Raw genomic sequence first — 27065 nt, 5'->3', positions numbered from 1 at the left:
TGTGTAAACTTAGTAAATCAGATTGCTAATGAAGCTATGATTGGACTGTAGTAATGTACTTATGGGAGGGCAGGTGACTGCCATCACACTCCATCCATGTGAAGAAGCCCATTCTTAATACACTGTATGGGCATTGTCTGACTTGCTAGCTAAATGAGAAATAGCGAGCCTTCTTCACGATTCATGTCTCATCTCTTCTAGCACAGAAATAACTCAAATTAGGTCTTGTTAATTTGAAATGAGTTGGTTCTCTGAAATAATTTCCATAGTTGCATAGAAATGGTTTCCATAGTTTGAAAAGGTTTGTATTCCTGCAGTCATTTTTAGTTCCTTGCCACGCTACACTGGGTGCTGCAGACCCTGATAAAATGACAGAAAGATATAAGTAAATACGGCACAAGTGAATATGTATTTACTAGACGGAAAAGGTTCTAAAGATTTCTTACTATTAAACAGAGTTTTGATGGTCCTTAGATAGAATGTCGTCTTTATTTTACAAACATGTAGAATGGAAATGGAAACATGGCCTATATCTGCTACCCTGCTCCAAGACAATTATACGAGAGTATGTCACGATGCTGTACGGCTTTGAACAGCTTTGAGTGCAGACTTTAATAGGAAGACACAGTCAGCCTTTGAATGAATTGTACTTTGGCCTGATGTCTGTTTTTTGTAAAAAGTTTTAATAGTACCGTTGTCTAGTGAGGTAGACCTGGGCATCACATAAATTGTCTGCAAGGCAAAGTAAACAAATTACATTTTCTTGACAAAGAACAAAAACTGGTTTAAAAGATTCAGACCACTTACACGAATAGCAGGTTAATTTGTGTAGTCATAGTCATTCTCCCTTTTCATTTGGCAGGCGTGGGAGAGATGCTGCAGCATGTATGCTGGCATTTTGGCAGTGAGCATGTTCCCAGGAAAATGGAACTGCCCATTCAACATAGGAATGTAAGCTTTACTGAATATATTGCTGATTGTGCCAGACAACTATTCATAAACAGATTAACTTTTGTTCCTCAAGCAAAGAACTGTTGTTGCTGTTTCTTTCTTGTGAGCCATTTCTGAGTTGTCTTGAGCCAGCAGCATGTCTTCTGGTTTCATTCATATGTTCAGTCAAAGAGTGATATTCAAACTGGTTCTCAAACTGAAAAAACCCACATCTTTTTCATGTATACAGTTTCTTGCCCACAAGTTCATTGAAATGCCTGGATATTAGATTTCAAATAAGGGAAGGGTAATTTAGTATACTGGGTCTTTAATTGTTTTGTTTGTTGATGTCTGTCTTACATGTCATCCTTTCTCAAATGTGTTTTCTTGTTACTTCTCATTTCTCTTCGTGCTGAGGTGTCCACTATAGTGTGTAAGGAGATTAAATGATGTCCTTGACATCAGCTTTTAACAGCAGCCATAGTATTTTATGCTAAGAAGTAGTCGACTCAAAACCAAGCTGAAGATGTTAAGCACATGCAGCTGCATCACAATTTGAGAAACCTGACCAAAACGTTCAGTGCTCCCGTGGACAGACGCACTATATAGTTGCTACTGGAAAACTGTTCTTAACCCTGTGGGTGGTAGATGAGAGCAAATGTAGGAGTGGATTTAAGCTGTCTCCCCATATAGAGTGTCTTAAAAAAAACCCCAAAAAACAAACAACCAATCAAACAAAAAAAACCTGAATTGGCAGTTTGGTAGGATTCAGGGTGGGGAGTGAAGGAACGAAGGATCCTCTTCCTTCCTGGAAAACCTTAGGCTAGCAGTATATTTTTCTTTCTTTGAATAGCTTCTGTAATACATCCCTCAGGTAAGATAGGAGTGGTTTTTAAAGACTTAATATTTTCTGGGGGGTTGTAAGAAGTAAATGTCATGCTTAATTCCACCCCTCCCCTGTAATTAAAATAGCTGAATGTACGAGTTATCTTTTCTGGACTAAGACCAAGAATGAAAAATGTCAGCCTAAGCAGTTTCTTTATTTTTTTTTATCATAGCTATAGCTGTATAAATATCGATTGTTAAATGCAAGTTCTACTCTAATGATGGCCATTTAATAGAAAATTCTTAGCAACATCTGTTTACTCATTAATTTGGTGCCACACACTGCTTTTTAGTTTATAAAATTAATGTAGTTTATATAAAGCTAGTCCCACTCCAGTTACTGTCTTATTAATGTGAATGTAGAGATGTGGAGAAAGTTCCTATGCTCAAACAAGTAACTGATTTCAGCCTAGCAGTTTTGACCAGCCATACAGTAACACCCTAATGAACAGAAAACAGATGGTTCTGTTTTCCCCACACAGATTATGATAATTCATAGATGAGCTGTGAAATACTGTTATTGATTTCTCTTTGGCTTGGGTTTTTTGTTAGTTTACAAGTTGAGCAATAATTGAGGAGAGGTTTTTTGTTGTTTGTTTTGTTTTTTGAAACAAGCAGAGTCAGGTAATATGTGCTTTCCTGTTAGTTTCTTGACTGTTGAGGCTTGACATGAAACACTATCAGTAGAATAAAATTGAAAGGTAACATCTCATGGTAAAGGAGTTAACACCGTGATTTTGCATTCCAGAGATTAAGACCAAGGCCTGATATTTGCCTGACACTAGTGAGTGCTTCCCCTGAAGCTGTCAGGACTTTTCTTAGCTTTTTTGTCTTTATCTAGAGCAGTTGTTTTCCACTTGATTGCAAGGTGGTGGTGGTCAACAGGTATCCTTCCATTAAAGGACTCTTGAGGTTGTTCTCACGAGACAGCTGGGTGTGCAGTTGTTCCCTCTTAAAATGTCTCTCTTAATGTGACATAGGCTTTGTGAGGTGAGCTAGCAGAGTTTTCATCTTCAGTGGAGGAAAAGGATACCAGTCCTTAATGTCCCCTGTAAAAAGGGTGGGAGACTGGCTGTGTACCACTGCCTAGAGTCTGTTCATGGGATTAAATTACATACTGTCTGGACAACTTCTGTCTCTTTTTTTTTTTATGAAAAGTGCAAACTGTCAGTGAGAGAAGAGTGGTGCCCTGTGTCAGGCTATGGTCTCTTTTTGTCTGACATGTTCTTTGAAGTAGAATTTTCCTTTTTCTTTAATCTTAGAAGCTTTTTTTTTTTCTGTCTCTTTTTTTTTTTATGAAAAGTGCAAACTGTCAGTGAGAGAAGAGTGGTGCCCTGTGTCAGGCTATGGTCTCTTTTTGTCTGACATGTTCTTTGAAGTAGAATTTTCCTTTTTCTTTAATCTTAGAAGCTTTACACCAAGTCTTTACAAATCGGAGAGTATAACCATATTTAAAGTTGAGGTTAAAAAGGAGTGAAGCAGGAATACATACTGCTTAGAAATGCAGATTTTATTGCATGTTATTTGCAACAAATTATATATGTAACTATATATGAAAGGGAGTCCTTGGAGTTCATAGCCACTTTTATACATTGTTGGCATTTTGAACTAAAATTTTTTTGACCACCCCCGAGAACTGCATCTGCAATAAGATTAAAAACTTATGATCAAAATGAGGAATAACCATATATAACTTTTGGCAACAGCATATGGAATAACGCTCTTTATTCCTTTGCCAGTTTTACTTTCCTTTCTGAAACGTTTGCTCTGGATCAGTGTTTGCTGTGAAAATTACCCACGTGTCCATTAAGTATATTAAGGAGGGAGGCAAAAGAAGCTAGTTTAAAGGAAAAAAACTTTTATAAATTTAGAATACTTAATAGAGCAAAAAGTCAACATAAATTCTAACTGTTCTCTTAGGGCCCCTGGTGAATGTCCATACAAAGGTTGAAAAATCTGCTTCGTTAAAGATAAGAGCTTTAAGTTCCGATAAGGTGGTCGAGGTGCAGCTAGCCTTGAGCGTTTCTCACGCCACAGATGCTTTGGCTTTAGAAAAATCTTTGAGCTTGTTTTCTTGCAAGGTCCCAGTCACTGCTGCATTCTCCATCCTCTTCTGGCTTGGCACTGTCAGAGAGGAAAATGGTGCAAGGGAAGAGAAGTTTTGCTTCTCATTAGCAAGCAGCTGCACTTTGTCCTTGGGTGTGTATAGGCGTGTATATGTATATGAACAGTAGAAACTCAGGCAGCTACCCGCCCCCTCCTCTGAAAAGACCATAGTAGGGAAAGCAGGAGGAGTTTGGCCAGAGGCAGAGCACTGTGTGTGGGTGGGTTGGGATGGAGAGGGGGTTAGTGGATGAACACGTTACCCCAGCTTCACTTCCATCCCTGGGTGTGTAAGTGCGCTCCTGAATGCTTTAACGCAGCTCCCCTACATCCCTCCAAATAAATATTTATAAAAGAAAAGGTAGTTAGTGCTTCCCATTTTTCTGGTTCCCTTCTCAATTTAACTTAGCTTGTTGCGGAACAGATCTTTTTAGCTTCCTTATTTCCTTCTTTGGGAAAGACGGTATTGTACGCAGAAAATAGCAGTGCTGTCGCTGTGGGGTCTACAAGGCCTATCATAAAGTTGACACATTCAGGTTTTGTGTAGCAAAGTTTTGCTTGGGGCTACAGGGTAATGCTGTGTGTTGGAGCACTGCAGTAGATTTTTGTGGGCCTGATCTGGAGTCGGGATGCCAGACGTGGAGCTCTATCTGAAGACATTGCTTCGTAGTCCCTCCAACTCAACACCCTGAATACTTGCCTTGCCTTAGGTGACTCAGCAAAAACTTAAAAAAGTTTTCTGTGAAGGACAGTGCTCCCTGGAGCTGGAGGATGTGCCACTTGGCCAGCTCAGATGCAAAGCAGCAGCTTAATGCTACCCTGCTGTCTTGGAGTGAAAGCCTGCAGGGGGGTTGGAGTACACACCGCAGCACTTGTTGAAATTTGGTTATGGATTCTAGGCGTGACAGATAGTTCTTTCAAAACAAAAGTCTGGTCTTTAATAAGTGGTTTTATTTGCATATGCTAAATGCTAGTTTGTTACAGGTATACTGTATTTTTTATTGAATGGACCTTTTGCTGGGCACTGACATACAGTCCCAGGCAAAAAACAGTTACTGAAGAAAACTGTTTTTGCTGGAGGGAGTTATAGCAGAAACTCTGGAATGATGTGTGGCTTGCTTTATGTGGACTTAATGTATCAAATACTTTGTAGTTTTTTGAGTTTGCTATGAAAGCATAGCCCATGCTGTTCCAGATCTTTCTCTTGTTCAAATTACAACCTGACTTTTACGGTTTCTTGCAGGCCAGCCCTCCAGATCTCTATATTGAAAGATTTAACGTAGCTCTTGGACAGTATATGGGAGCATTGCAGAGCATTGTGCCTCTTTTCATATATATGGTAAGTTTTAGAAAATTCTTTTCAAATAAAGTATGTCCATACACAAGATGCCAACTGAAAGTGAAAAGAATAAAATGCAGCTATAATGATTTTTAACTCGTAGAACTTACGATTCATGCCTGGTTTTGCCACCTGCATAACAGCACTGATCAAGTTGTGCGGAGGGAGGAAGGGGAAGCCGTGCTTTTAAATGTAGAATTTTGCAATTGGTTTCTGCCCTAATATTTCTTTCCTGGGAGTGGGGGGAATGTTTTTTATTTTGATTGTAAAAAAGCCTTCCCAAATAGTTAGGTCATTATTTGTATCTTTTTGAACAGAGAGAGTTTATTGGCTTGTTATATGTTGGCTTGGTAGTTTGGGCAGGCTACAAAGATGATTGTTTCTTGCTGTTAGATTGCACAGATTCCGACAAGACAGACAGAAATGTCTCTTGGAAATGTCTGTGTCACTTGATAAAGCAATTGAGAGCGTTGACTGGATGAAGACAAACTTATGTTCATAGCGCTGTCAGGCATACTTGCAGAGGTTCAGAAACCATTGGCTCTACGTGTTTGTCGTGCTGATTTTGTAATTTATGAATTCTTGTATACTTCTGAAGAAGTTTATAATTTGCATTGTTTTTGTCAAATTGCCAAGACTTTTATTGGTTTTTTTATGAATAACTTAAGCTTGAAATTTGCCCTTCTCCCAGAAACCATCCTTGCATTGGCATCACTTAGAAATAAAAACTAAAGGAAGTATTTGTTGGGAGAGAAACCTTTTTTTAAAAGAAAAAAAGATTTAAACTGATTGATTTAAATTAAATAAACCTCAAACTCTTTAAAATTATCCTCATGGTAGCTTCCCAGAGTTTGAGAAGCAGTATCTTTTAGAAGGATCTCTTATATTTCAGCGAATGCACCTGAAACTGGATAATTTGCTATAGTCTTTCAGCATAGTGTGACCATATAGATTTGTTGCATTAAAAGAGGAATTTGCCTTTCTTGAACTGGGTTTCTTCTAATGTACTCTTTATCTAGTTAATACAGAATGAGGTCCCTTGCTACAGCTTCACTTGTAAGCTAAGGGATGTGTTCCTAGTCATGATTTTTATTTTTCTCCTGGTTCCTGTCATGAAATGCTGGGGGAAAAAAAGCTAGGAAGAGACTTTTTCCCCCTGTTGCATTCAGATATTTTTAGATGCTAGCCATTTTTTCACCTGTGTGTGCTTGACTTGTTTATTGCAGACAAGTGATTAAGCAATCTCATAATTTAATATCCATTTACAAATGGAGATAAGCTGTTCAGGTGTGTACTTTTATTGAGAGGTTTTTCCATCACAGAGGTCAAAATCTATCCTTAACGATTAAGACTGCAGTAACTGACATCTAAAAAATGATCATGGTAGACATAAATGGACAGCTTTTATCATTATAAGCTTTGTCTGTATGACCAGACAAGGTATAATTGCTGAATAGATTTCCATATCTTCCTTTGTACACAGTTGTGTTGTGGTCTTTGTATCTTCAAATGAGGAATGCTCTGTATCCCATTGTTTCTTTTTTTTAGAGTTTGAGTCTAACTGTTATCTGAACGTAGTAAAAATGGTTAATGAGTAATAAACAGACCTGTAAAAGATAGTAATTTTATTTGAGAACAAAGAAAAGTGAAAGTACTCTATCGTTTTAAAGGAGAAGCTTCTTTAAATTATGACTAGTGATTTGATCAGGCAGTAAAACTCTGTTCCTGCAAACACTTTCTCATTTAAGTGACTTAATTCAAGTTAGGCCTGAGAGTTAGTCACTTATGTGTTAGTTCCTCTTGCTGCCAAACGCAATGCTGATTTGGCTCAGTTATATAGCTGGTTTTGAAGGCTAATGTCAAATGAACTCTCATACTTTTTCTCTGAAATAATTTATTAATCAGTGTTGTGCATGATGTGGAAAATATCTCTAGAGAAGTCAGGATGAAAAATGTTTTCCTCTCTTAGTTTTTTCTGTATGCATTTGGAAGTACTTTTATGTACAGCCACTCCTGCATTTTTACATTGTAGTACCTAATCAAATTTTCTCTCATACAGCAGCAGCAGTAGTTTCCTTTCTTTAGAGAAGAAAATACAATTAGAAAACAATTGCAAGAGGTGAAAGCCTAATTATTCTACAGTATAAATTAGAGCTTTTCAGTTACTTTAATAGATACTTTCAATATATTTTTAAGTGAAGAGGACTAAGTTGTTGAACTCTGCCTTTTTATCAGAGGTGGCAGGGCTTTCCTTTTTTGGTAGTAATGTGATTAGAATCATAGAATCGTTGAGGTTGGAAAAGACCTCTAAGATCATCGAGTCCAACCTTGCTTTAATCAGGAGTTTCCAAAGCTGTTGAGCTGCACTGGTAAACTTTGTTCTGAAAGGATAATTATATTGCTGCTTAGGAAAACTTTTAGTCTGCATTTAAATATTTTAAAAATGTATGAAGCCAAGGAAAACCTAAAGGTTTTTTGTACAACTGGAACGTGTTTGTCTTTTGGTGGCCAAAAAAGGCATAGTATTTTGACTTAGGCTTAGTCCTGTGTGTTTTGATAGCAACAGCAGCACTTTTCTTCTTTCTCTTGGTATGTGCCAAACCGTATTCTTGTGTGTGAAAGGTGGGAATACAGGAAAGGTGTTTTCTTAACCTGCTTGTGTATGGTGACCAAGGTGTGTTTCAAAGCTTATCTTGAGTGATGGTTGAGAGGGCTGACTTTGCAATTGAGGGAGTTTTTCTTTTTCCTTCTTTTGCTAGGAGCACTAGTGGTTTTCTGTTTCACATGGTGATGGGTTTTTTTCAGTCTTATGCTGCTACAGTGGACTTTTCAAGAAAGCATGGAGGCCCAAAGCACTTTTGTCCCTCCAAAATTCTGTGGGTTTAAGCTCCTTCAAAAGTTCTGGGATGTAACCGCAGATAAAGCAAATTAAATTGGAAGTCAGCTTAGCACACAGTGCTTTATTCCTAAGAATAATTCTGAGTGAATAACTGTTTGCTTTGTAAATATAAATGAAGTTATCCTGTATGTTTACAGATTGTAATATCACAGTATGCTGCATACATGAATGAATAAAAGTCATATTTCTACTTCAAGAAAAATTAAAATCAGCATTTAGATGATACGCTTTTTTATAATAGGTTCTCAGTTGTTAATTATACTTAGAGATGTAGCTGAAAATCTGTTATCTTGTGGCATGAAATGAGGCTAACATTTATGAGCACTGTGGTTTTAGGATAGTTAAGAATTTTTTCATTGCCTGTAAAATACTACTATTCTTACTGGGTGGTATCGCACTTTGTTGCTTATCAGATAGAGGGCATTTTGTGTGTGTCTGTATACACAAATATATGTGAGTATGTCTGGATGAGATGATAAGCACTCTTATATACTGTTTTTTCTCTTTCAAGTATTTATTGATCTCCTCTTAATAATATTAACACAATTATGTCTTTTAATGTTTGCCAGATTGCTTTATGATATGGTGTTTTGTGGAAGAAATGCTTATATCATATCTGACTTTCTCAGTTATTGATACCTGCTTACATTTTACCGGTCAGTTAGACCTTTAGGTGACTTGACACACTTTTCAAGAAATACTGGTACAGCCTAGGTAGTGACATCTTCTACAGAAAAATCTTCCTGTTTTTCCACTAACAAGAATGGGGAAGGTGACAGCTCTTCTGCTGTCTCCTTTCAGCACTGTGGATTGGAAATGAAGTACTTATGTTAGGTGATTTTTTTTCATTGTCTATTTAAATCCATGCAAGTTTAACATCTTTTTGGGAAGGTGTTTCCAAGTGAGCAAATGTGAAGAGTATTTTACAGTTGTTCTATGTATAAGTACTGTGTTGTAACTCTCTTCCTTGAAACTACTGGGGTTTTTCTGTTGCTTTTCTAGTTACGAAACTTAAGGTATAGGCTTTCCAACTCTTAAACAATAGAAAACATCACAGTTTGCACATGTCGTTGCCAGCTGCTTTTAATGTAAGAAGGTCTGGAGGCTGGAAAAGGAACAGAGTAAGTTATTTCCTTAGCTGGGTGCATCTCATCTGTCAATTCATAAGAATCAGTAGTTTGACATTGTCAGGTTTGATTCAGGTCAGTAGACTTGTGCTGAGATGCTCTGGTCACTCCTGTGTGTTGCACCAGTGGGTACATGGTAGTACATGGTCAGGAAGCTCAAGGTGGAAATGGTTTAGGAAGTTAGGTCTGATGAAAGACTGTAGTATGGTGTGTAGCTTAAGACTTCCTAGAAGATGTGTATCTTCAGTTGCAGTGAATTTCTGTTGCAATGGCAATTCACCATTGACCAAAAATATTACAAATGAAATTAGTCTGTTTCTTACAAGATGGGTTATTCTGTCTGCAGAGCCTTTCCCTCAATCTCTGTTCAAAGAACAGGCCCAGGTGAGGGGGAAACAACTGAGTAATAGCCCTTGATAAAACCTCTACAGGTAGAATAGCTTCAGGGAGGGAACCAGCAGTAGGAAGCTGTTAAATTTTTAAAAAATCTTTTTGAGAGTTTTGTCCATCACTGCAACAAACCTAAACTTCAATAGGGGCATGTATTCAGCCTCGGATTGCCTTTGTTCTAACAGGTTCAGTTTTCATTAAAGGTAAATAACTGCTGCTGAATGCTTGCCTTGAACATTTAAGTGGTTTCTGCATGGACAGTTTGGTATGTGTATAGTTTTGGTAATGGCGAAGAGAATGGGTTTCACAAAAAAATGAAGATTGCTCTAATAGTGTTCTGAGGGCTTGTTCCAATTATGTTAAATGCTTTAGCGAACAGGAGAACAACTTGATTTAAAGTGTGGAAAACCCTTTTTCTCTTCCTCTAGTAAATCTCTCAGATAAGTACGTTATTTTTGATTAAGGTGATGTTCTGTTACAGTATCTGTTTAACTCTTGCGTAAGTTGTCCAGATGAATTCAGTTGTTCTACTTCTGTGTTAGTGTTGTAACGATAGGAGACTTATCTTGAAACAATTATTTTTTCCAGCATTTAAAACCTACCTATGAATTAAAATACAGACAAGAAATCTTACTCTATTAATTGCAGGCTGGGAACTGAGGAATAACACCAAATAGTACATTAGGTATGGAGGCTCTCAAGGAACTCATGAACAGAATTTCCTTTCAGGGTTGAAGAGGTGAATTTATTATTAATGCTGAGTGGGGTCAAGATAATTGAATCCTAAAAATTTTAATGTAGTTCAGTTTTGTATAGATTTGGATATATCACTTATTTTCACAGCTAATTAATTCTGAGTAGCTATTCTCTGAGATTATTGATGAACCACAGAAGTGGTTAGCTGTACTGATGATTTATTATTGTAACATACCTATTTTAATGGCTTAATCACTTTTAGACATTGGTAAAAATGTTTTCTTTTGCTATAAACATGATGTCCAGCCCTATTTTGGTGTTACAGCGTTTATAAAGTTCTAAAAATAAGTGTTTTTTTCTACAAAATCCCCAGTCTGGATCGATATGGAGATATATCTGCAGATACAGGAAAAAAAAAAAACGCACGCCTGTATGTAAGTAGGATTGTTACCAGTAGTACCACATGCATTCTTAATTTTAAATACATGTTTTTTTGTTGTACAGGAATGTTCTATTTAGTATAAATGCAGTCACCAAGGAAGCACTTTAGAGGTCAAATATTCTACAGCTTTAAAATTTTGAACTATTTTTATTCAGGGGAAAAAGTAAATTTACTTTATTTGCTATTATGAAAAACAAACTTGAAAACTTCTGTCTTATTTTCCAGAATAAATTTTACATAGAAACCAAACTTAACAGAGACTTAAAAGATGACCTTATAAAGCTGTTTACGGAACATGTTGCAGAAAAGCACATTTACAACCTAATGCGTAAGTAAACCTATTGAATTTTTCTTATAATGGGAGTCTGGAAAACTGTAGTACTTTCAGATATTGCAGAAATCCACAGCAAATAGGGAGAAAATGGCAAATGATTAGTGAACTTAAATACAAATCCTTTTTAAGGCATCCACATGAAGAAATGTGGCACTTAAACCTTTTTTTTTTTTTTTTTTTTTTCAAAAATATGACTTTGTATGAAGTCATGGTTTTCCTGAGTATCTGGGGGAACCAATATATATTTTCCCTTATGACTTGTGTTTATGACATAACAAATGTTTTATTGTCCTGTTGCTTATGCTGTTACTCTTTAATTTCATTATCAAAATATTGACAGGTATCATTAAGAATGTGGTGTGGTCAAGGAATTGTGATACTGCTGGGGTTATTGTCATGATGTACTCAAGTACTCCCTGCTAGTTAGTGAACTGCATAATGCTGACAGCAGTTTCTCTGTTAAGCTAATGGGTTAATGCAAATAGAATATGCTTCAAGTGATATGCTTCCCGTTAAGTGCTCCTGTGGGTAACTCCTGTGGTGAACTACTGAGTTTGCCTGCAACCTGCCACCATCGGTGTGTGATTGTGTGAGCGTAGGGACCTTGCTACTGGTCTGGTTAGCTCCTCGAGAGGGCAGTTAGCAAAGGCAGAGATAATCGGACTTGGGGTTCAAACTGGAAAAGTTTGCACAGAGGTGAGCAGTTGACCAATGTGCTTGGAGAATTGCAATTGTAGGTGCTTTGTGCAACTGGATAATTCCTGTGCCCCGTGTTGAGTTCAGTATCTAGCCTGGTGGACTCTTTCTGTGACCCAGCCCTACTGTAGTGTCTCTGTTTTCATCTAGCTGCTCCCCCCCCTCTTTTCTCTGAAGCAATTGCTGTTTGTATGCTAAATGGAGACCAAATGATGGGCGATAAAAGTCGAGTATGTTTCTCCTTTTGCCTTTACTTGGGTAGTAATGCCCTTCTCTCTCCAGCGAAGGGCTGCAGGAAAGGAGCTTTGCTATGTTTTTTAGGGTCACTGTGAGTTGGTATCCTGGGAGAAGGGTGGGTGAACAAGGTGACTACCCTGAGATCGGGGAGCCTGGTACCCTAGAATGATAGGAGATCATCAGGTTTGATGCCATCTTGTTCTTGCCATGTGGAAAAGTCTCCCTAAGAAGAGCTTTTAGCCATGTAGCAGATCAGATCACCTTGGAAATAGCAGGACAATGAGGAACGCCTACCCATCAACCTGATGTTTTATTTTGTGCCAAAGAGGTTTAACGGTATCACGAAACCTGGTAAGATGATCGCTGCAACAGGATCATGGAAAATTCAGCTGATATTGCCTTAAAATTAAATACATTTAATTTTAAGTGTATGCATTTTTTCAGGCAATGAAAACATTAATGTGATTTTTTTTTTCAATGACAAAGCAAAGGTAACACTGGTCAAATCTTTACAACATAAGTGTCAGATGTGTGTTGCTATGTAATTTGTTTTCTGTAGATGATAATATGAGAATCAAATAGAAATAGCAGATGAACTATTGAAAGGAAAAGACCTGTGGTTGTGTGTGTGTGAAATCTGAAATACTTTCCCCAGCTCTGTGTTAGTTGCAGCAGTAAAATGAAAACATTGAAAAATAAAAATAAGCTGTCACCAACTGTGTTGCTGTATATGGGGTCTGTTGTTTAATGAGCAACTTATTTGGATTTCATTTCAGTCTTACTGTCAGTTCATTAAAACTAAATTACTTAGTTTTTATCTTACAAGTAAGATAATATATGCTGACATGTTAAACTTCTAACTGTGACCTGACTTGGTTAAATCTTGGATAATAGGATCTTTAAATTAAGTTAAAGTATGCCTAAATAAAATTCTAAACTTGCTAACAGATTCCTGGGAAATAATTGAAGACACATAGCACATGGTATAGTACTGTAGAGGTGCTGAAAGAGATCTAGTGTTGTATTATTTTCTACTATTCTCAGCTGTTCTTTCTAGCTTGCTGAAATTCAGACCATAATAGCTAAGAATAATACCTGCATTTTTGGAAGTGTAAGGGCCCTATGAAAATAGGATATAAGTCAGTGTTTGTTAATTACTTTACTTCCTGATGTCATTGTCAGTGTGTGGTACTGTCTCCTGAGGTTTGATATGGATTTGGTTCAACAGAAAAGTGTTTTACTATTGGGGGGGAGGAAATAAGATTTTGAGTGGGTATGCTTAGGAAATTAAAGTCGATGAAATTGTGGTCTATAGAGAAATGAGAAATGGAATCCTGGGGCTGTTTTTTAAAGAGGTACTGCACCTGCCACTTCAGTGAGAAGCATGCCTTCCCTCTATTTTAAAAAACAAACAACAAAATCGGTTTAATCAGTTTGTGATCTATACTCAGAGGACAAAAATAACATATGCTTTTGCTTTTGGAATTTGTTGCTATGTTTTTCCTACAAAGGGGTTTTTGTTTGTAGTATCTTGTCATTCTATCGGAGCCTGGAAGCTTGCACTTCTATTTGAAGTTGTGTTCTGGAAGGACAGTAAGTATACTTCAGGTTCATTTGATTTAAGAAAAAGTTACTGCTCCACTTCAAAAGACGGGGAAAAAAAAAGTCAGAAAAGCAGTGCAGCACAGATCTCTTCCTTAGTGTTTGATCTTGCTCAGACTCCCACTGGTGGAGTCGGCCCTAGTCCCTGTGCTGTGTGGTTGAAGGCAGGAAGATGCAAAATGAACTCCTGGTACAATGGTCTCTGTGGTGGGAGCACTTATCTGAGCACTTAGTTGCAGAAAATAGAGTGATTAAGGTGTGAATTCATTATTCACAGAAGAAATATTGTCTAAGTGAACTTACTTGGACAAATTTTGCCTGCACAAATACCAATTTGGTTCCTTTTTTTTTTGATAGAGGAAATTTAAAAAAAAAAAAAAGAGCTCTACTATGTAGAGCACTTCTGAGCAGTTAAATACATTAAAAATTATGTAATACACAGATCCATGAACACGGTTGTGTTTGTGAAACACTTATACTACACATATCAAGTCACTGCTCTTCAAATTAAAGTGGATACATTTGAACTAAGTGAATATAACCTGATGATTTTCCTTACAGAGCCAAAGCTGGCTCTTGCTGGTAAGACTGCTATATTACATGGCTTGGGAGAAGTTGCTGTGTGCAGAACGACATAACTGAATGTAACAAGCAAAGATATAGCATCTTATTTACAAGAAGTTTCAGAAATGGGGGGGAAGATGCAGATAATATCCCCTTGTCACTAGGGAAGGGGTGGTGGAGAATGTTGCCTTTGTTCCTGCTAGAGTCCTGCATGAGATGACTTTAAGCAGTAAAATTCAGAAACGTGTTTTTTCTCTTTATGCCGCCACTGTCTTTTCTGGTAGGTTAGACCTGGGTTTCCTGGACTGTAATCTCAGTGCCCTAGAAGCATTCTACCTGTTTGTTCTTGTGTCTAGAAGAATGGCAATTATTGCAAACTTTAACTGTCTTCAGTGGTGAAAATGAGTAACAGCTCCTGAAACTCTCTACTTTTAGTACTTGCAGTAGGTAAAATTCAATGGCAGAGAGTATTTGCAAGTAACTGCTATTCTTCTCTTTTTTGATATTGGCAGCTTCGTGCCAAAAACAAGCTTTTAAGTCTAACAAAAGAGAAAAGCTATTAACAGCATGCTGTTGTTTCTGCTTGGTGGATAGATCACTTGGTTTCCAATTACAAGAGTTTGCAATTACCCCATTCTCTTTCCAGAAACTAAAGAAAGGAAGGTGAGCACTGGGCTGGAGTCCTGCTCTGGGAGGGTTGATGAGGTTCTCAACATCTCGATATTGAGAAGAAAAGTAACAATAACTTAAACTGGTCATAAAGGTGAAAGCAGTTTTAGAAGGCAATCTGAGGAAAAGAATTCTCTTTATTCTTTTCTTGCAGCTGTGTTTGCGGTGGAAGTAGGATGTATCGGATTGGTTATGGCACTTCCAAATAAGTAGTAGCCTTAACATATCACTGTAGTACTTACGCCATTTCTATCTCTGTGTGTGTGAGCTGTTTCTTTCCTTCCATGTTAGTATTTTGAGTTCAGGAAGTGGTTTCTACTCGTGCAGGAGAAATGTGCTGGTAGGTATCATTCAGTACAAATTGGTTCTTTCCAAAGAAGCATCTGCCTGTACTTCTGGACAGAAGTTACTCAACTAGGAAGTCAAGTGACCTCTGTCAGAGGGAAAACTGCTTTCTTCAACACTTCTGATTTTGTTCCTATGGACTGGGGTAAGCAATGGATGTTTGCGTGTTCCCATCTTTGATCTACTCTGTCAGGAGTAGATCATAGAAACAGGTCCTTTTTATCCAGAGGAAAGGAAACCTCTTGGACCATGGCGAAATGCTGTAGAATAAATAGGGCCCAGGACTTCATGGGTCTTAAAGTTGTTGTCAGGATCCAAGGTGATAATACAGCTTGTGAATGAGGCAATTCCCTGAAATTTACTGGTTCAGAACTAGAACGTGGGCTTGAAAAGATGTGAAATTTAGGCAAAATTATTATTGAGGATTAAAGCATTAGATCTCAACTTCCAGCTCTTAGGTTTTTGTTCATGATATATGTCAAGATAATTACAGAATTAGCTACTAAAACCTAAGAATACAGAGCAGTTATCTGTATGTAGATTCTAATAGCATGTAGGCAATTGTTGAATGTAGTTCTCCGTGTCAGTGCTTGTGGGAGTTCAGAACTAAAACCCAGTGGAACAATGTATCATGTGTATTCACCAAAAGTAACAGCTTTTCTCATAGTTTTCCTAGGAAAAAATTCGTTGTAAAAAGTCTGGAGGAGGGGGAGAAATCACAGCCTATTTCATTGTTTGCAGTTTCTATTTCGCTATTGGGAAAAACTTTTCTCTGAAGAGTCTTACATACCACAGCTTCGTTTCTTCCCAGTTATGTCACTTGGATTCAGCTGAGGTGAAGAGATCTTGCTGCTCCATTTTCTTAATTTTTTTTTTCCTGGAGCTTTATTATAGTTCAATAGAAGGGCCATTTATTTTGGAAAAGGTTTTCCTTTATAAAGATGGCAGGAAAGCTATTTCCGCTGCGCTGGTGCTTTCTGAAAAGTACCAGAAAAGTTAACTCAAAAGTTGGAAAATGTTGCTAACAGCTTTCTGATGATGAAGTTGTGCAACTGTCCTTTTTGGTTGCAGCAGGTACAAATTTAATACAAAATCAGAGAGAATGAATCAAGTTTTAACCGTTAGAGGTTGCAGGGAGAACATTTCCTCTGCAGAGGTTTACCTGTTGTTTGCGCAGTGGGTCAGCAGGGGAGGGTGTGTTGCTCCATGGGCACCCAGACCTACATACTTAGCAAATGTGTTTTGCTGTGTTGACCTCCAGAAACCTGTTGATGTCAGTGAAACAAGGTACCCTCATCTCTTTGGCTGAGTACTGCTATGACATAATGCCTTTTGTTAATAAATTCCATATCTAGCTTTTGTTTGTGCATACCCCAGGAGAAGAGGAGCAGTACAAAAGGCTGAGAGAAGGACTATGATTGATGCCAGGTTCATAGCCTGACTATACAGCTACAACAGAGAACATGGGATTTATTTCGATGTGTTGGGTTTTTTTATTCACTCCCCATGCCTCCCCCTTTGGCAGAGATAGACAAGGAAAAGATGGATTGGATTGACTTTTTCCCTGCTCTAGTTGTCATTTATTTTTTCGCCCTCCATTTGAGACAGATGTCAAAATGATCTGCATAGGAGAAGCAAGCTGTCATTGCCTCGATCCACAAACTGCAGAGAAAAATCCCCTGAAAAAGGGGGAAACACTCTAATTATTTTTCAGCTTCTTACAGAAAGCATTGCCCCCACCCTAGGGGGAAACACTCTAATTATTTTTCAGCTTCTTACAGAAAGCGTTGCCCCCACCCTTTTTGTATGCTGCCCTTCTAGATTTACATTCAAGAAGTTGTTCTTTGTGCTTCTCATTTCCATGTAGATTAAATGCTTATGCTTCATAAGGAAATAGCAGTTAGTTTCATAAATGAACTTGAACGGCTGTACTGAGCTGGATCAAAAGTCAGTGTAAGCCCAGTGTCCTGGTCTTGGCAAAAGTGCATAGGGCATCATTACAGGTTTGGTGAAGCACAAGTTCGATGACCATGGGTTTGTATCTTGAAAGGTACGTGCCCTGTAGGAAGAGCTGAAGGTTTCCTTGCATGGTTTAGGCTACATCTATGTTAATAAGTGGTGTGGTGTAAAGGGAGCAGATCTACAGAGTATGAAACACCTACGTGTTGGTGTTGAGGACTCAGTGTTCGCCCTTACATGCGTTTTGGAGAGTCTTGTTTCACACTTGCTAATGTCTGGTCCTGTGGACAGATAAGCACATGTGGTTTAATCTTGCTCGAAAGGAATTAAGTTAATATGCTCCAAGGCAGCTCTGTCATATGAACCAAGGAGCAGTAAGTGGGAATGATCAGTGAATTTGCTTCAAAAGCACGTTTCTAATCTGAACTAAAGCATTAATATAGAATCTGCCCTTAAGCGTTTGAAATCACTATTCTTTTTTTTTTTTTGAGACACAGAGTGACTATGGTGATGGCAGAAGAAATATGTTGTTAAAGAGCTGAGGCTCTTTCCTTCTGTAATATATTGGGTGTTTGCTCAGCCCCTATACACTGCTTTGTTAAAAGTAATTTTTAAAGATTTTTGTGCATCTACAGAACTGTGAATCTGTTCAGCATTTAATTTCTGGCTTATTCTACATAGGCAAATAGTTTAATCCCATTACCTCCACTTCAGATTCCCATTCTAACCTTAAAACAATGTTTTCCTTCCTTTCCTTCCTTCCTGTCTTCATTCCAAATATTGGTAGACACAGATAACCGATAGCGAAAATCAGCTGCAGTACGTTCCACTTCTTTTCCAGCATGTGGGGAGGGTGCTGGGATGCCGCTATTGCGGGATAATCGGCCGTTCCTCCTTCTTCAAAACACTGAATTGGCACGTGAATGTCAGTCTGTTCTTAGACCTCAGCAGGTACCCCTATACTCTCAAGGGCTGTATAGGATAGCTTTTGTAGCTATTAATCTTTCTTATACCCTCTGTGCTCTGTAGATCTGATGGAATAATCAAGCATAACACGCTCACCAGTTTAAGGGTGTTATCGCTAACACTGAAGTGGTAGCTGTGATTTGACAGGGCTAAGTAATTGTATTGTAACCATATTGGAAACAGTACTGTTACCAAGTATTATAGAATACGCTCATATTCTTTAAAGAACTTAATCTACACACAAATTTTGTCACTGAACTAAACTTTTCATCAAAGAACTAAGTTATTTTAAAAAGTTGCAGCTGCGTTTATTTTTCTTGTTTCATGTTGATTAAGTTGTAGCACCTCAAAGTAAGGCAGTTTTTTAATTGGAAAATATAGTCTCAAATAATGAGTGTCATGTTTAATCTGGCTCCTCGGTAAAGAAATAGGAATAATATTCTCATTTCAATAAGCCTTCATAAAATTGTAAACATGAAAATATAGCCTTATTTTCCAGTTATGGAAGTCCAAAAGTCTATATTTCTACATTTATAGCTTTGTTTTTCATATTTATTCTTGTTAAAAAACTGCATATTTTTCATGTGGTTAAGACTTGGAATTTTTATTTTGTAACATTTTTTATTAGATACTTAATAAAGCTTGTGTGCTATGTAATGAATATTTTTAAAATAATCTGTGGCTTTATTAAATGCCTAGTGGCAAATGCTTAGTAATAAATACAACTCTTTGTAGTTTTTTTTTGAATCTACATTTTAATTCATTACAAACTTTTGAAGAATTTAAGTTGCTAAAAATTTATTTTTAGTTCTGTTTAAAGGAAAATAAAAATGCGGAATCACAAGGAGTTTGATTTAACTGCAAAAATGAGGGTTAAGCCAGAGGGAGGTCAGTTTTCATGCAAAAGGCTTTTGAAGTTCTAGATGGATAGTTAACATGTACAAATTGTACCTGGGTTAAAGTAATGAAAAGGTAATATCTGATCAAGCTTCATCAGTCAATTTAATAATAAAATAGGCAGCAGCTAAAAAAACCCAACAAACCAAAAACGCCAAAGAAAAAAAAAGCCCAACACAAAAACCAACCAGCCTCCCAAAAAACCTCAACCCAAACCAACAACAACAAAAACGTACAGCCACATCTTGGACGCCAGCTGTAGCGGTTCCCCTGCTATTTAATTGCTGTCGGCATGTGGGGTTCAATCAAGTGCTTTGCATGGACTGGATTTGGGAGTGAAGTTGGGATAAGGGAACCACGTTCAGGGTGAATCTGATGTTATCACAGTGAAGTAGCAGGGTATGTGTGGTCAGATGGACCTGACACAATTTAGCTGAGAGAAAGGTAATTTATTATACTGTAGATTTAACTATGTGTGATCTGATGATATTCCTAAAGGGCAGAACTGCCAGGTGAGCCTGTGCTATTAAGGTTTGTTTAGGCTGTGCAGTGGTGATAGCTCCATCGTTACTGCTGTGCATCCCTGTATATCTCACGTACAGTTGTGTAAGGGCTCAAGTTCTGTGGAAATATTAAAGTTGTTGTTTTGCAAAATAATATAAATGTTGCATACATATTGGAATTAAGTACTAAAGAGCACAGTTTGTACAATGGGATAAAGATCTCCAGAATACATTTGTTTTACTTTGCAGCTTCGTTAAGCAATCAGTTCTGCTTCTGTTGAAGACTGGAGAGCAGCAGCTGGCTAACGCCTTGGTTGTGGAAGCTGTTGGAGTTGCTTTTAATGGGAATACACTTTATAATTTTTTTAAGTGCATTGTTGAATAATTACAGCTTTGAACACATCTGCCTAAGCCATACTTATGTATGATTTGTTAAAATCTTTCTTTGAAGTTCTATTACATTACTGCAAAAGGGGGAAAAAATCTTGTGCGCTAACATGCAAAAGTTTCACTGTTCTGCCAGAAAAATTACATCTTTGCCAAGCAAAATAAATCTATTTTGAAAGGAATGTTGAAGGATAGAAAAAGATTTTTAGAATAGCTAACTCTTAGTTTTTGCAAGTGAATCTTGAGTTATGAACAAGTGATTTTGAACTTGTTAAGATATCATCTGCTACTCCTGGAATTACTGGGTCCCGGATCTTGCCCCAAGTACCCCACTGTAATTAGGAAATAGCTTAAACCTTCATCGAGGGACAAGCTTCTTCAGTCTTACTGTGCAATAATGGAGTAACTCGGTTCCTGCAGAGTACCTGAAGTGCTGCAGGTTCATACCTCACTTACTCCAATATAGTTCATCCACGGTTCCTCAAAAAAATCCTGAGGCCATTCTGGGTATTGTGTCTTACCTTGGTTCAACAATATTTCAAAACATCTTGTATCTTTCTGCAATTAAAACATTTCATCATGGGAACCCACACTTCTCTTCTTCGATTCTGCCATGAGGTATTTTCAAGACTATTTGCAGGTTAATTAACTTCTTTGCATCTTGGTTACTTACTCTGTAAAATGCAATATTAGTTTATAACACTGTGGAGGTGGCCAGATAGTATCATAGTGTCATTACTGCTGTCATTCATCTGAGGTTTAGTTTTATTCTGCCTCACCCTGCTCTATCTTTGTAAGTGCCACAGGTGGAGCTTCTGGGAGTAGGTAGGAGTCTGTGCAACTTCTGTGTTGTAGAGTCTCATTAATTATTCTAATAAAGCAAGAGCCAAAGCCTTAATATTTGGAGGTCTTTTGTAAGATTGTAAAATAACAACAGAGGTAACTTCAGCATGTCTGGCATAGCTGTTTCTATTCCTTGAGTTTAAATGACCCTCTCAAGAAGTAATATAGGATTGAATCTTTAGGTAGGTTTCATTGCAAAACTGAAGATAAATTTGTGTGCGAAGAAGTTTTACATCTTTTATCTTTTTACATCTTTGTCTATAAACCTGCATTGAGATTTTTCAGATCTATCCAAAGAGAGGAGTCTTGTTCATTCTCACAGAAATCATTCTGAAAATATGTATCCCACAGCAGTGCTATTCATTCTTCAGGTATTGATATCTAGCTTTTGGAAAAGGTGTAGGGTGGATTAGTTTATGCTGTATGGTTTAATGATTAGTATATTCTTTTAGTTTTCTTTATTGAGAAACAGGAAATACATGCCATTACTTTGCTATATCGTCATTGAATATAATACCATCATGCTTGTATTCATTGACTGTAAATCAGGAGTGAGCGATTTAAATTTGCATTGTAGCTTATGGTGTATGCAGTTGCAGAAACAAAGATAAGAAATGTTAATTTCTGAAGCTGCAATAAAGTGATGAAGAAGATATTTCTGTAGGATTGATCTCCAGGTGAATTCTTCCACTGATCTTATTAATGAAATCCCTTTCTAATGCCAGGGAATGTAGTCAGTAATCTAGAACAGAAACAAGTGGCTGCTCATTATACTTGCTTTACATTGCAAATACATCTTTTCATGCTACCTCAAAGGATCACAACTGAAATGAGCTTCATCGGTGAATATTACCTTAAAGTGACAGATAATTTTGCATGTTTATAATGGTGAACTATACTCAAGATGTGGACTATCCTCTTAAACTATTGCTTGTACAAATCATTCTGTTGGTCAGCACCTTGAACATGTTAAGGGACCACTTGCGGGAGTTTCCATTAGCTGGAAGGAAGGGTGGAGCATCTTGCACCCCCAGCATGTCTCCAATACCACGGGCTGAGAGGAATGAGGTGGGCTGCCAGCCTGGCGTGCTCATCACCTCTTGTCTTTGATCCATATATACCATAAAATAAAATTCTTATTTCCCTGCCATCTACTCTTTCTCTGTTATTAAAAAAGAAATAAAAAAAAGAAAGATGACAGTACATACAACTGCTCAGAGTATAGGTACTGTATTTCAGATTTCATCCATAGACAGAGTAAGTGTGGCTTGCAATTTTCCATTTACTCAGTTATCCACGTAGTTAGATGCCCTCTAGTTAGTTATGTAGCTGTGGGCAGCTTCCGTTAGAGCCTGTGTTTGTCCCCAAAGCAACTCTGAATAGCTTTTCTCTCCCACAGTATGTCCTGTACATATACAGTTATATAAAGTAGTTTCTGAAATGTTTTTTAATTGCTTTTGCTAGTTATAACTTGGACACTACTGAAAGCACAATTTTCAGTTTATCGGGAATAAATTCAAGAAGCTATGTTGATTTAATTTTCTTAACATCTTTCAAAATGTTCAAGTGACAACTCTGGGCTTTGTGGTCTTTATGTCAGTATTAATTCTTAGGCTTATTTTGTTTCAAATAATTCGTTATACATATCTTAGGAATATAATTTGATGTCTACATACGAAGAACAAATTTACAATTTTCTGGACACTTTGCAAATCTATTGATGAAGCTGAGGCTGAAGTAGCTACAGTCTAATTAAATACATATATATGTATATACACACACATTGGATTGTGCATTACTGTCGCATATCTTCCTTACAAAGCATTATATCCTTTTTAATTTTATGATTTAGGAATATAATTTGATGTCTACATACGAAGAACAAATTTACAATTTTCTGGACACTTTGCAAATCTATTGATGAAGCTGAGGCTGAAGTAGCTACAGTCTAATTAAATACATATATATGTATATACACACACATTGGATTGTGCATTACTGTCGCATATCTTCCTTACAAAGCATTATATCCTTTTTAATTTTATGATTTGCAACTTTCTTGGCTGAAGAGAGGCTGTTTGAAAAATCTTTAGGAAAGAGGCTGTAAATATGTCATTACAAAACAAATCACAGGCTCTCACCCCATCAAGGCTTCAGCTGAAAGGAGCAAGCACTTTTAAGATGGTTCTTTGTAAAATGTATTTGTCTGTAACAGTTAAATATAATGACTTCGATTATTTGGAGGTTAGAAAAAATACTTTCTTTTTTAATCTCCCTATTACATGAGCCACTTAAACAGTTTCAGAAAGAGATGAACGTGCTACTGAAGATTTTTCTTTTTATGGTAAGTACTATAGTGGCAGATGCTGAAGCTAGAACTGGAGGTGCTCTGAAGCTTAAAAAGCAGAGTCTCTACAATGTAAGCACAAGAGATATGCCCTTTAGGTAGAATTTTAAGAGTCATTTCTCCTCTACATAGTGGGTACAGAAAGGTGTATATATTGCTCAACTCCTTTGTAGAGGAATAAAAACTGAGAGGCAGCATTTGTTGTAAACCTTATTGATTTCTTTTGGGTTTTGTTTGGTTTTTTGTTTTGTTTTTTTTTTGTGTTTCTGTAATTCAGATGTACGTACAAACCTCAAATAAATACAAAGCAGGATAAAGGCCTGGATATCGTAATATAAGCAGTGAATGTGCTACTGCCAGGTTTTTCCACAAGAGGAAGATGCAATTATTGCAATATTTACTACAGAAGATACCAAGAATGAAATACAAATGTTCATTTGTGTTTAAAAGAACAACTTTTCTTATTTGATTTTTACATTTTTACACTACTTGTACTTCATTCATAGACTTTCAGTCCATCCTTGTTTTATGTACAAGATGCTAAATACTGTAAAGCGAGGATTTGTGAATCTCCAGGTGTTTAGGACACTCAGTATGAGAGTGCTTCTAAAAATAAATTGTTTACTGCAGTTCTGCATCTGAATACTTAGAGCCATCGCTTGCTTGGTTTTTCCTCACAACTCCTGCTGCCTGTCTGAAAATGGATGAAAAATAAGTTACTTCACATTTTCATCATATGTAATTTGAACAGAATACTTCTATTTGAAGGTGATGTTTTATTACTCTTGGGAATTAAGTTGTCAATCAGATACGTGTCTGTTTCCTTTGTGAGGACATTAGATAACAAAAAAGCACAACTACTGTACTTCTTTGATACAAAAATGTATGTGTAAGAGCCTATATTTCTTGATTAGAAAAATTGCTAATTCTCTTATTTTTATTTCAGCTTTACTTTTGGAAGCTCAGTCAACGCCGTTTCAAATAACTCCGTCTACCATGGCAAATATTGTGAAAGGCCTGTATACACTACGACCAGGTAAAAAAGAAAAATGTTTCTAGGAGTCTCTTGTACTGTGGTTGTGATATGTTTTCCTAAATACGTATGCGGTCACTATCTATCTAATGCACATTTAACAACCAAATGTGCATTGTGCTCTGTCCATCGTAATGCTTAGTTCTACTATGCAAAGGCCCTGGTTCTTCTTGTTGCCCATCTCTGTGACCTGCGCAAGGTACCATGTGAATACCAAGTTCATTTTAAAAAAACAACCCTACCCTCTACTCTGGAGACAAAGGGAAGACCTATTTCTTTCACTCTGTAGAAGTAAAGAAGACTGTTTAATGAGTCAGTCATGGCAGAAGTTTATAGGTATTGAAATGGTGAAAGTTATACTGTGAGTCGCACTTCAAACGGCCAGATCTTTGACATGAGATTAATGACTGTTTCTTCTATGAAGCCGTTATTTGGTTGGTATTATTTCACAGAAGAGCTTAATTAACTCGTGAGTACATCATGACATCTTGTGCAACAACAATTATATTGAAAGGAAAATGGTGTTGCAGATTTTAATCAATTTTGTACCAAAATCTTTGGTTCTGTAAGTTTCGGAGAACAGAGTAGAGCTCTAGCCTGTGTTTGAAAAGACTTTAGAAACAGGAAGTATTCAAAATATCCCTAAATAAATGGTACCTGCTTCCCTTCCTTTTACAATACTGATACGTTCTTCTTTCTTTGGTGTGACTGAGAGAAGGATTGTGTCTAAGTTTCAGTCTATTTTTGCTTTGCAATCCCCATTTATAGAAATAGAAATGAGGATGGGAAAACTTTACAAAAAGCTTTAGTGCAATGTTTAGCATGCATACAAGCCAGGAATGTGATGGACCCTCCATTTACAAAATGCATGAATAAAGCACTTTCAGTAAGCAAGGATTATTTTTACAACAGCAAAATTAACATCCTACCATCATTTTTAAGGCAATACGAATTTCATTTTTATAAACTGTTCAATACCAAAGAAAGGAAGGGTGTATACATAAGTATAAAAGTATAATTCTTATGAAAGCAGGTCAGTGTGGTTTTCTTGTACCGCACTTAATATTGTAGGTGATGGACTTGTGATTTCCCAGTTTTCGATTTCAGATGATCCCTGTCTTGCTGTCTGCTTCACAACACAACAGATACTGGTTTGGGCTGGTATCATGGGCCTAATCAGATTTTGAATAGTTGTGTCTGTAACATAATCAAGTATAAAAATTGTTCCTACAATTTGTGATATCTGCTTTCCACAGCTGGGTAGGAAGACCCAAGTGATTGACGATAAGTTATTGCTTAAACAAATACGCATTTGCTCTAATTACCTGCTCCTCAAACTTCTCAGCCTCTGAGAAAATGAGGAACTTTAATGTCATTACAACCAGCAGAGCACAGGATAGACTTCTTGATGTAAAAGTCTGTTTTTTGGTGGTGCTAGTTCTTGAGGATTAATCCTGAAACAATCAGGGCAAGAGTTCCTCTGAGGTGGTGCTTCTCACTTATTCTGTGGGACATGCTCCGTTGGATGCATCATGGGGACTGGCAAGCAGATAACTGGGGAAGTAAAGCAGAAAATGTGGCCAGTGTGACATGCTGGGGGATTAGAGCAGCACTGGGAAGCGTCTGTTTAGGCAGTGCAGAGAGCAAAAGGAGAAACGATACTGATGTGGCTGGTGGCCATGGGCTTTCTCTTCTTTCTCTTCTTTTACTTTCTCTTCAAGTTGAAAGTACTTGACAGCTGTTAGACTTCAAATGTTGCCAGAAAAGACTGTGTTCCAATTCTAGCTCCAGCACGTGGTGGCTGCAGTAGAAAACACTGAAGCCTGGCCAGGTGCTCAGGCTGCTAGTTGGGCCACTTGGATTTAATCTGAAATACTCTTCACCTCACCTATAATGATCTGGCAGTGGCGTGAAATACCCTGCCACAGTATTTCATGTTGTGAATTCCAAGTCAGTTTATTAGCTTGGCTAAATTATTCAGTAGCAGTAGGTTATTAGTAGGTAACATGTTCTACGTGGTACCTTTTTACTGTATTTCATAAGATGAAGAGTGCCGTTTCATGTCTAACAAACCAGGAGCAGAGTAATGGAGTGAGCAAAACTATAAGGTAATGAAAATGTAAGGAATGTAAATGAAAGATAAATGTTACTGTTTATTTACAGCTACAACAATGTTATGGAGAATAGATTCTACAGTATTCAACTGACTTTTATATTAAAAATTACAAGGAAATTGCAAGTTTTTGATGGTGTGTTCAAAAATCTGAGGAATTTCTATTGTCCTCTGTTTTTTCAATCTAGACAAAAACTTGTAGATGATCTAATTAAAATGGTAAAATTAATTTACTGTTCATGGCAAAATAGTTGAATTTTACTTCACAGCTGAAAGTTAACAAAGGTTTAAAGAAAATTCTTACTTGAAGTAGAACTGGTTATATACCATATTTTTGAATTCTGATAAACCACATTTATACGAAAGCAAGTTCCATTTTAATGTGCTTGCTTGTGCCCTATCTCATATTGAAGAGGTCAGATTTAATACATAATAATTTGCCCTATAGTAAATAAAAAAATATTCCAAAATATTTTCTAATACTTCTGCTTTTATTATACTCACTCACGGATCCACTTTCCAACCCTTTGGAATACAAGCATTAAAAAGTGATCTCCAGCTTTCTTTTGAATGTGTGTATTTAAGAACTGTGACTGAGCAATACTGGAGGCTGGAGGCTGAGGGGAGACCTCTCTACAACTACCTGAAAGGAGGTTGTAGCCAGGTGGGGGTTGGTCTCTTTTCCCAGGTAACACGATAGGATACAAGAGGAAATGGCCTCAAGTTGTGCCAGGGGAGGTTTAGATTGGATATTAGGAA

General features: G+C 37.2%; 1 protein-coding gene across 1 annotated transcript in view; it reads left to right on the top strand.

Annotated features, from left to right (window-relative positions):
- Positions 1-27065, top strand: part of CACUL1 (CDK2 associated cullin domain 1) — a gene marked incomplete at its 5' end in the record, with an annotated part of 52427 nt that overhangs the window by 17449 nt on the left and 7913 nt on the right. Inside the window, 3 exons of the mRNA XM_009278097.1 lie at positions 5162-5257; positions 11037-11139; positions 24107-24196. Of these exons, the coding sequence (XP_009276372.1) occupies positions 5162-5257; positions 11037-11139; positions 24107-24196 (289 nt within the window). The remainder of the gene's footprint in view (positions 1-5161; positions 5258-11036; positions 11140-24106; positions 24197-27065) is intronic.

This window comes from Aptenodytes forsteri, unplaced genomic scaffold (assembly GCF_000699145.1).
Source record: "Aptenodytes forsteri isolate BGI_AS27 unplaced genomic scaffold, ASM69914v1 Scaffold15, whole genome shotgun sequence".
NCBI lineage: Eukaryota > Metazoa > Chordata > Aves > Sphenisciformes > Spheniscidae > Aptenodytes > Aptenodytes forsteri.
The sequence above is the reverse complement of the archived record's forward strand: the minus strand, read 5'-3'. Positions and strand labels throughout refer to the sequence as shown.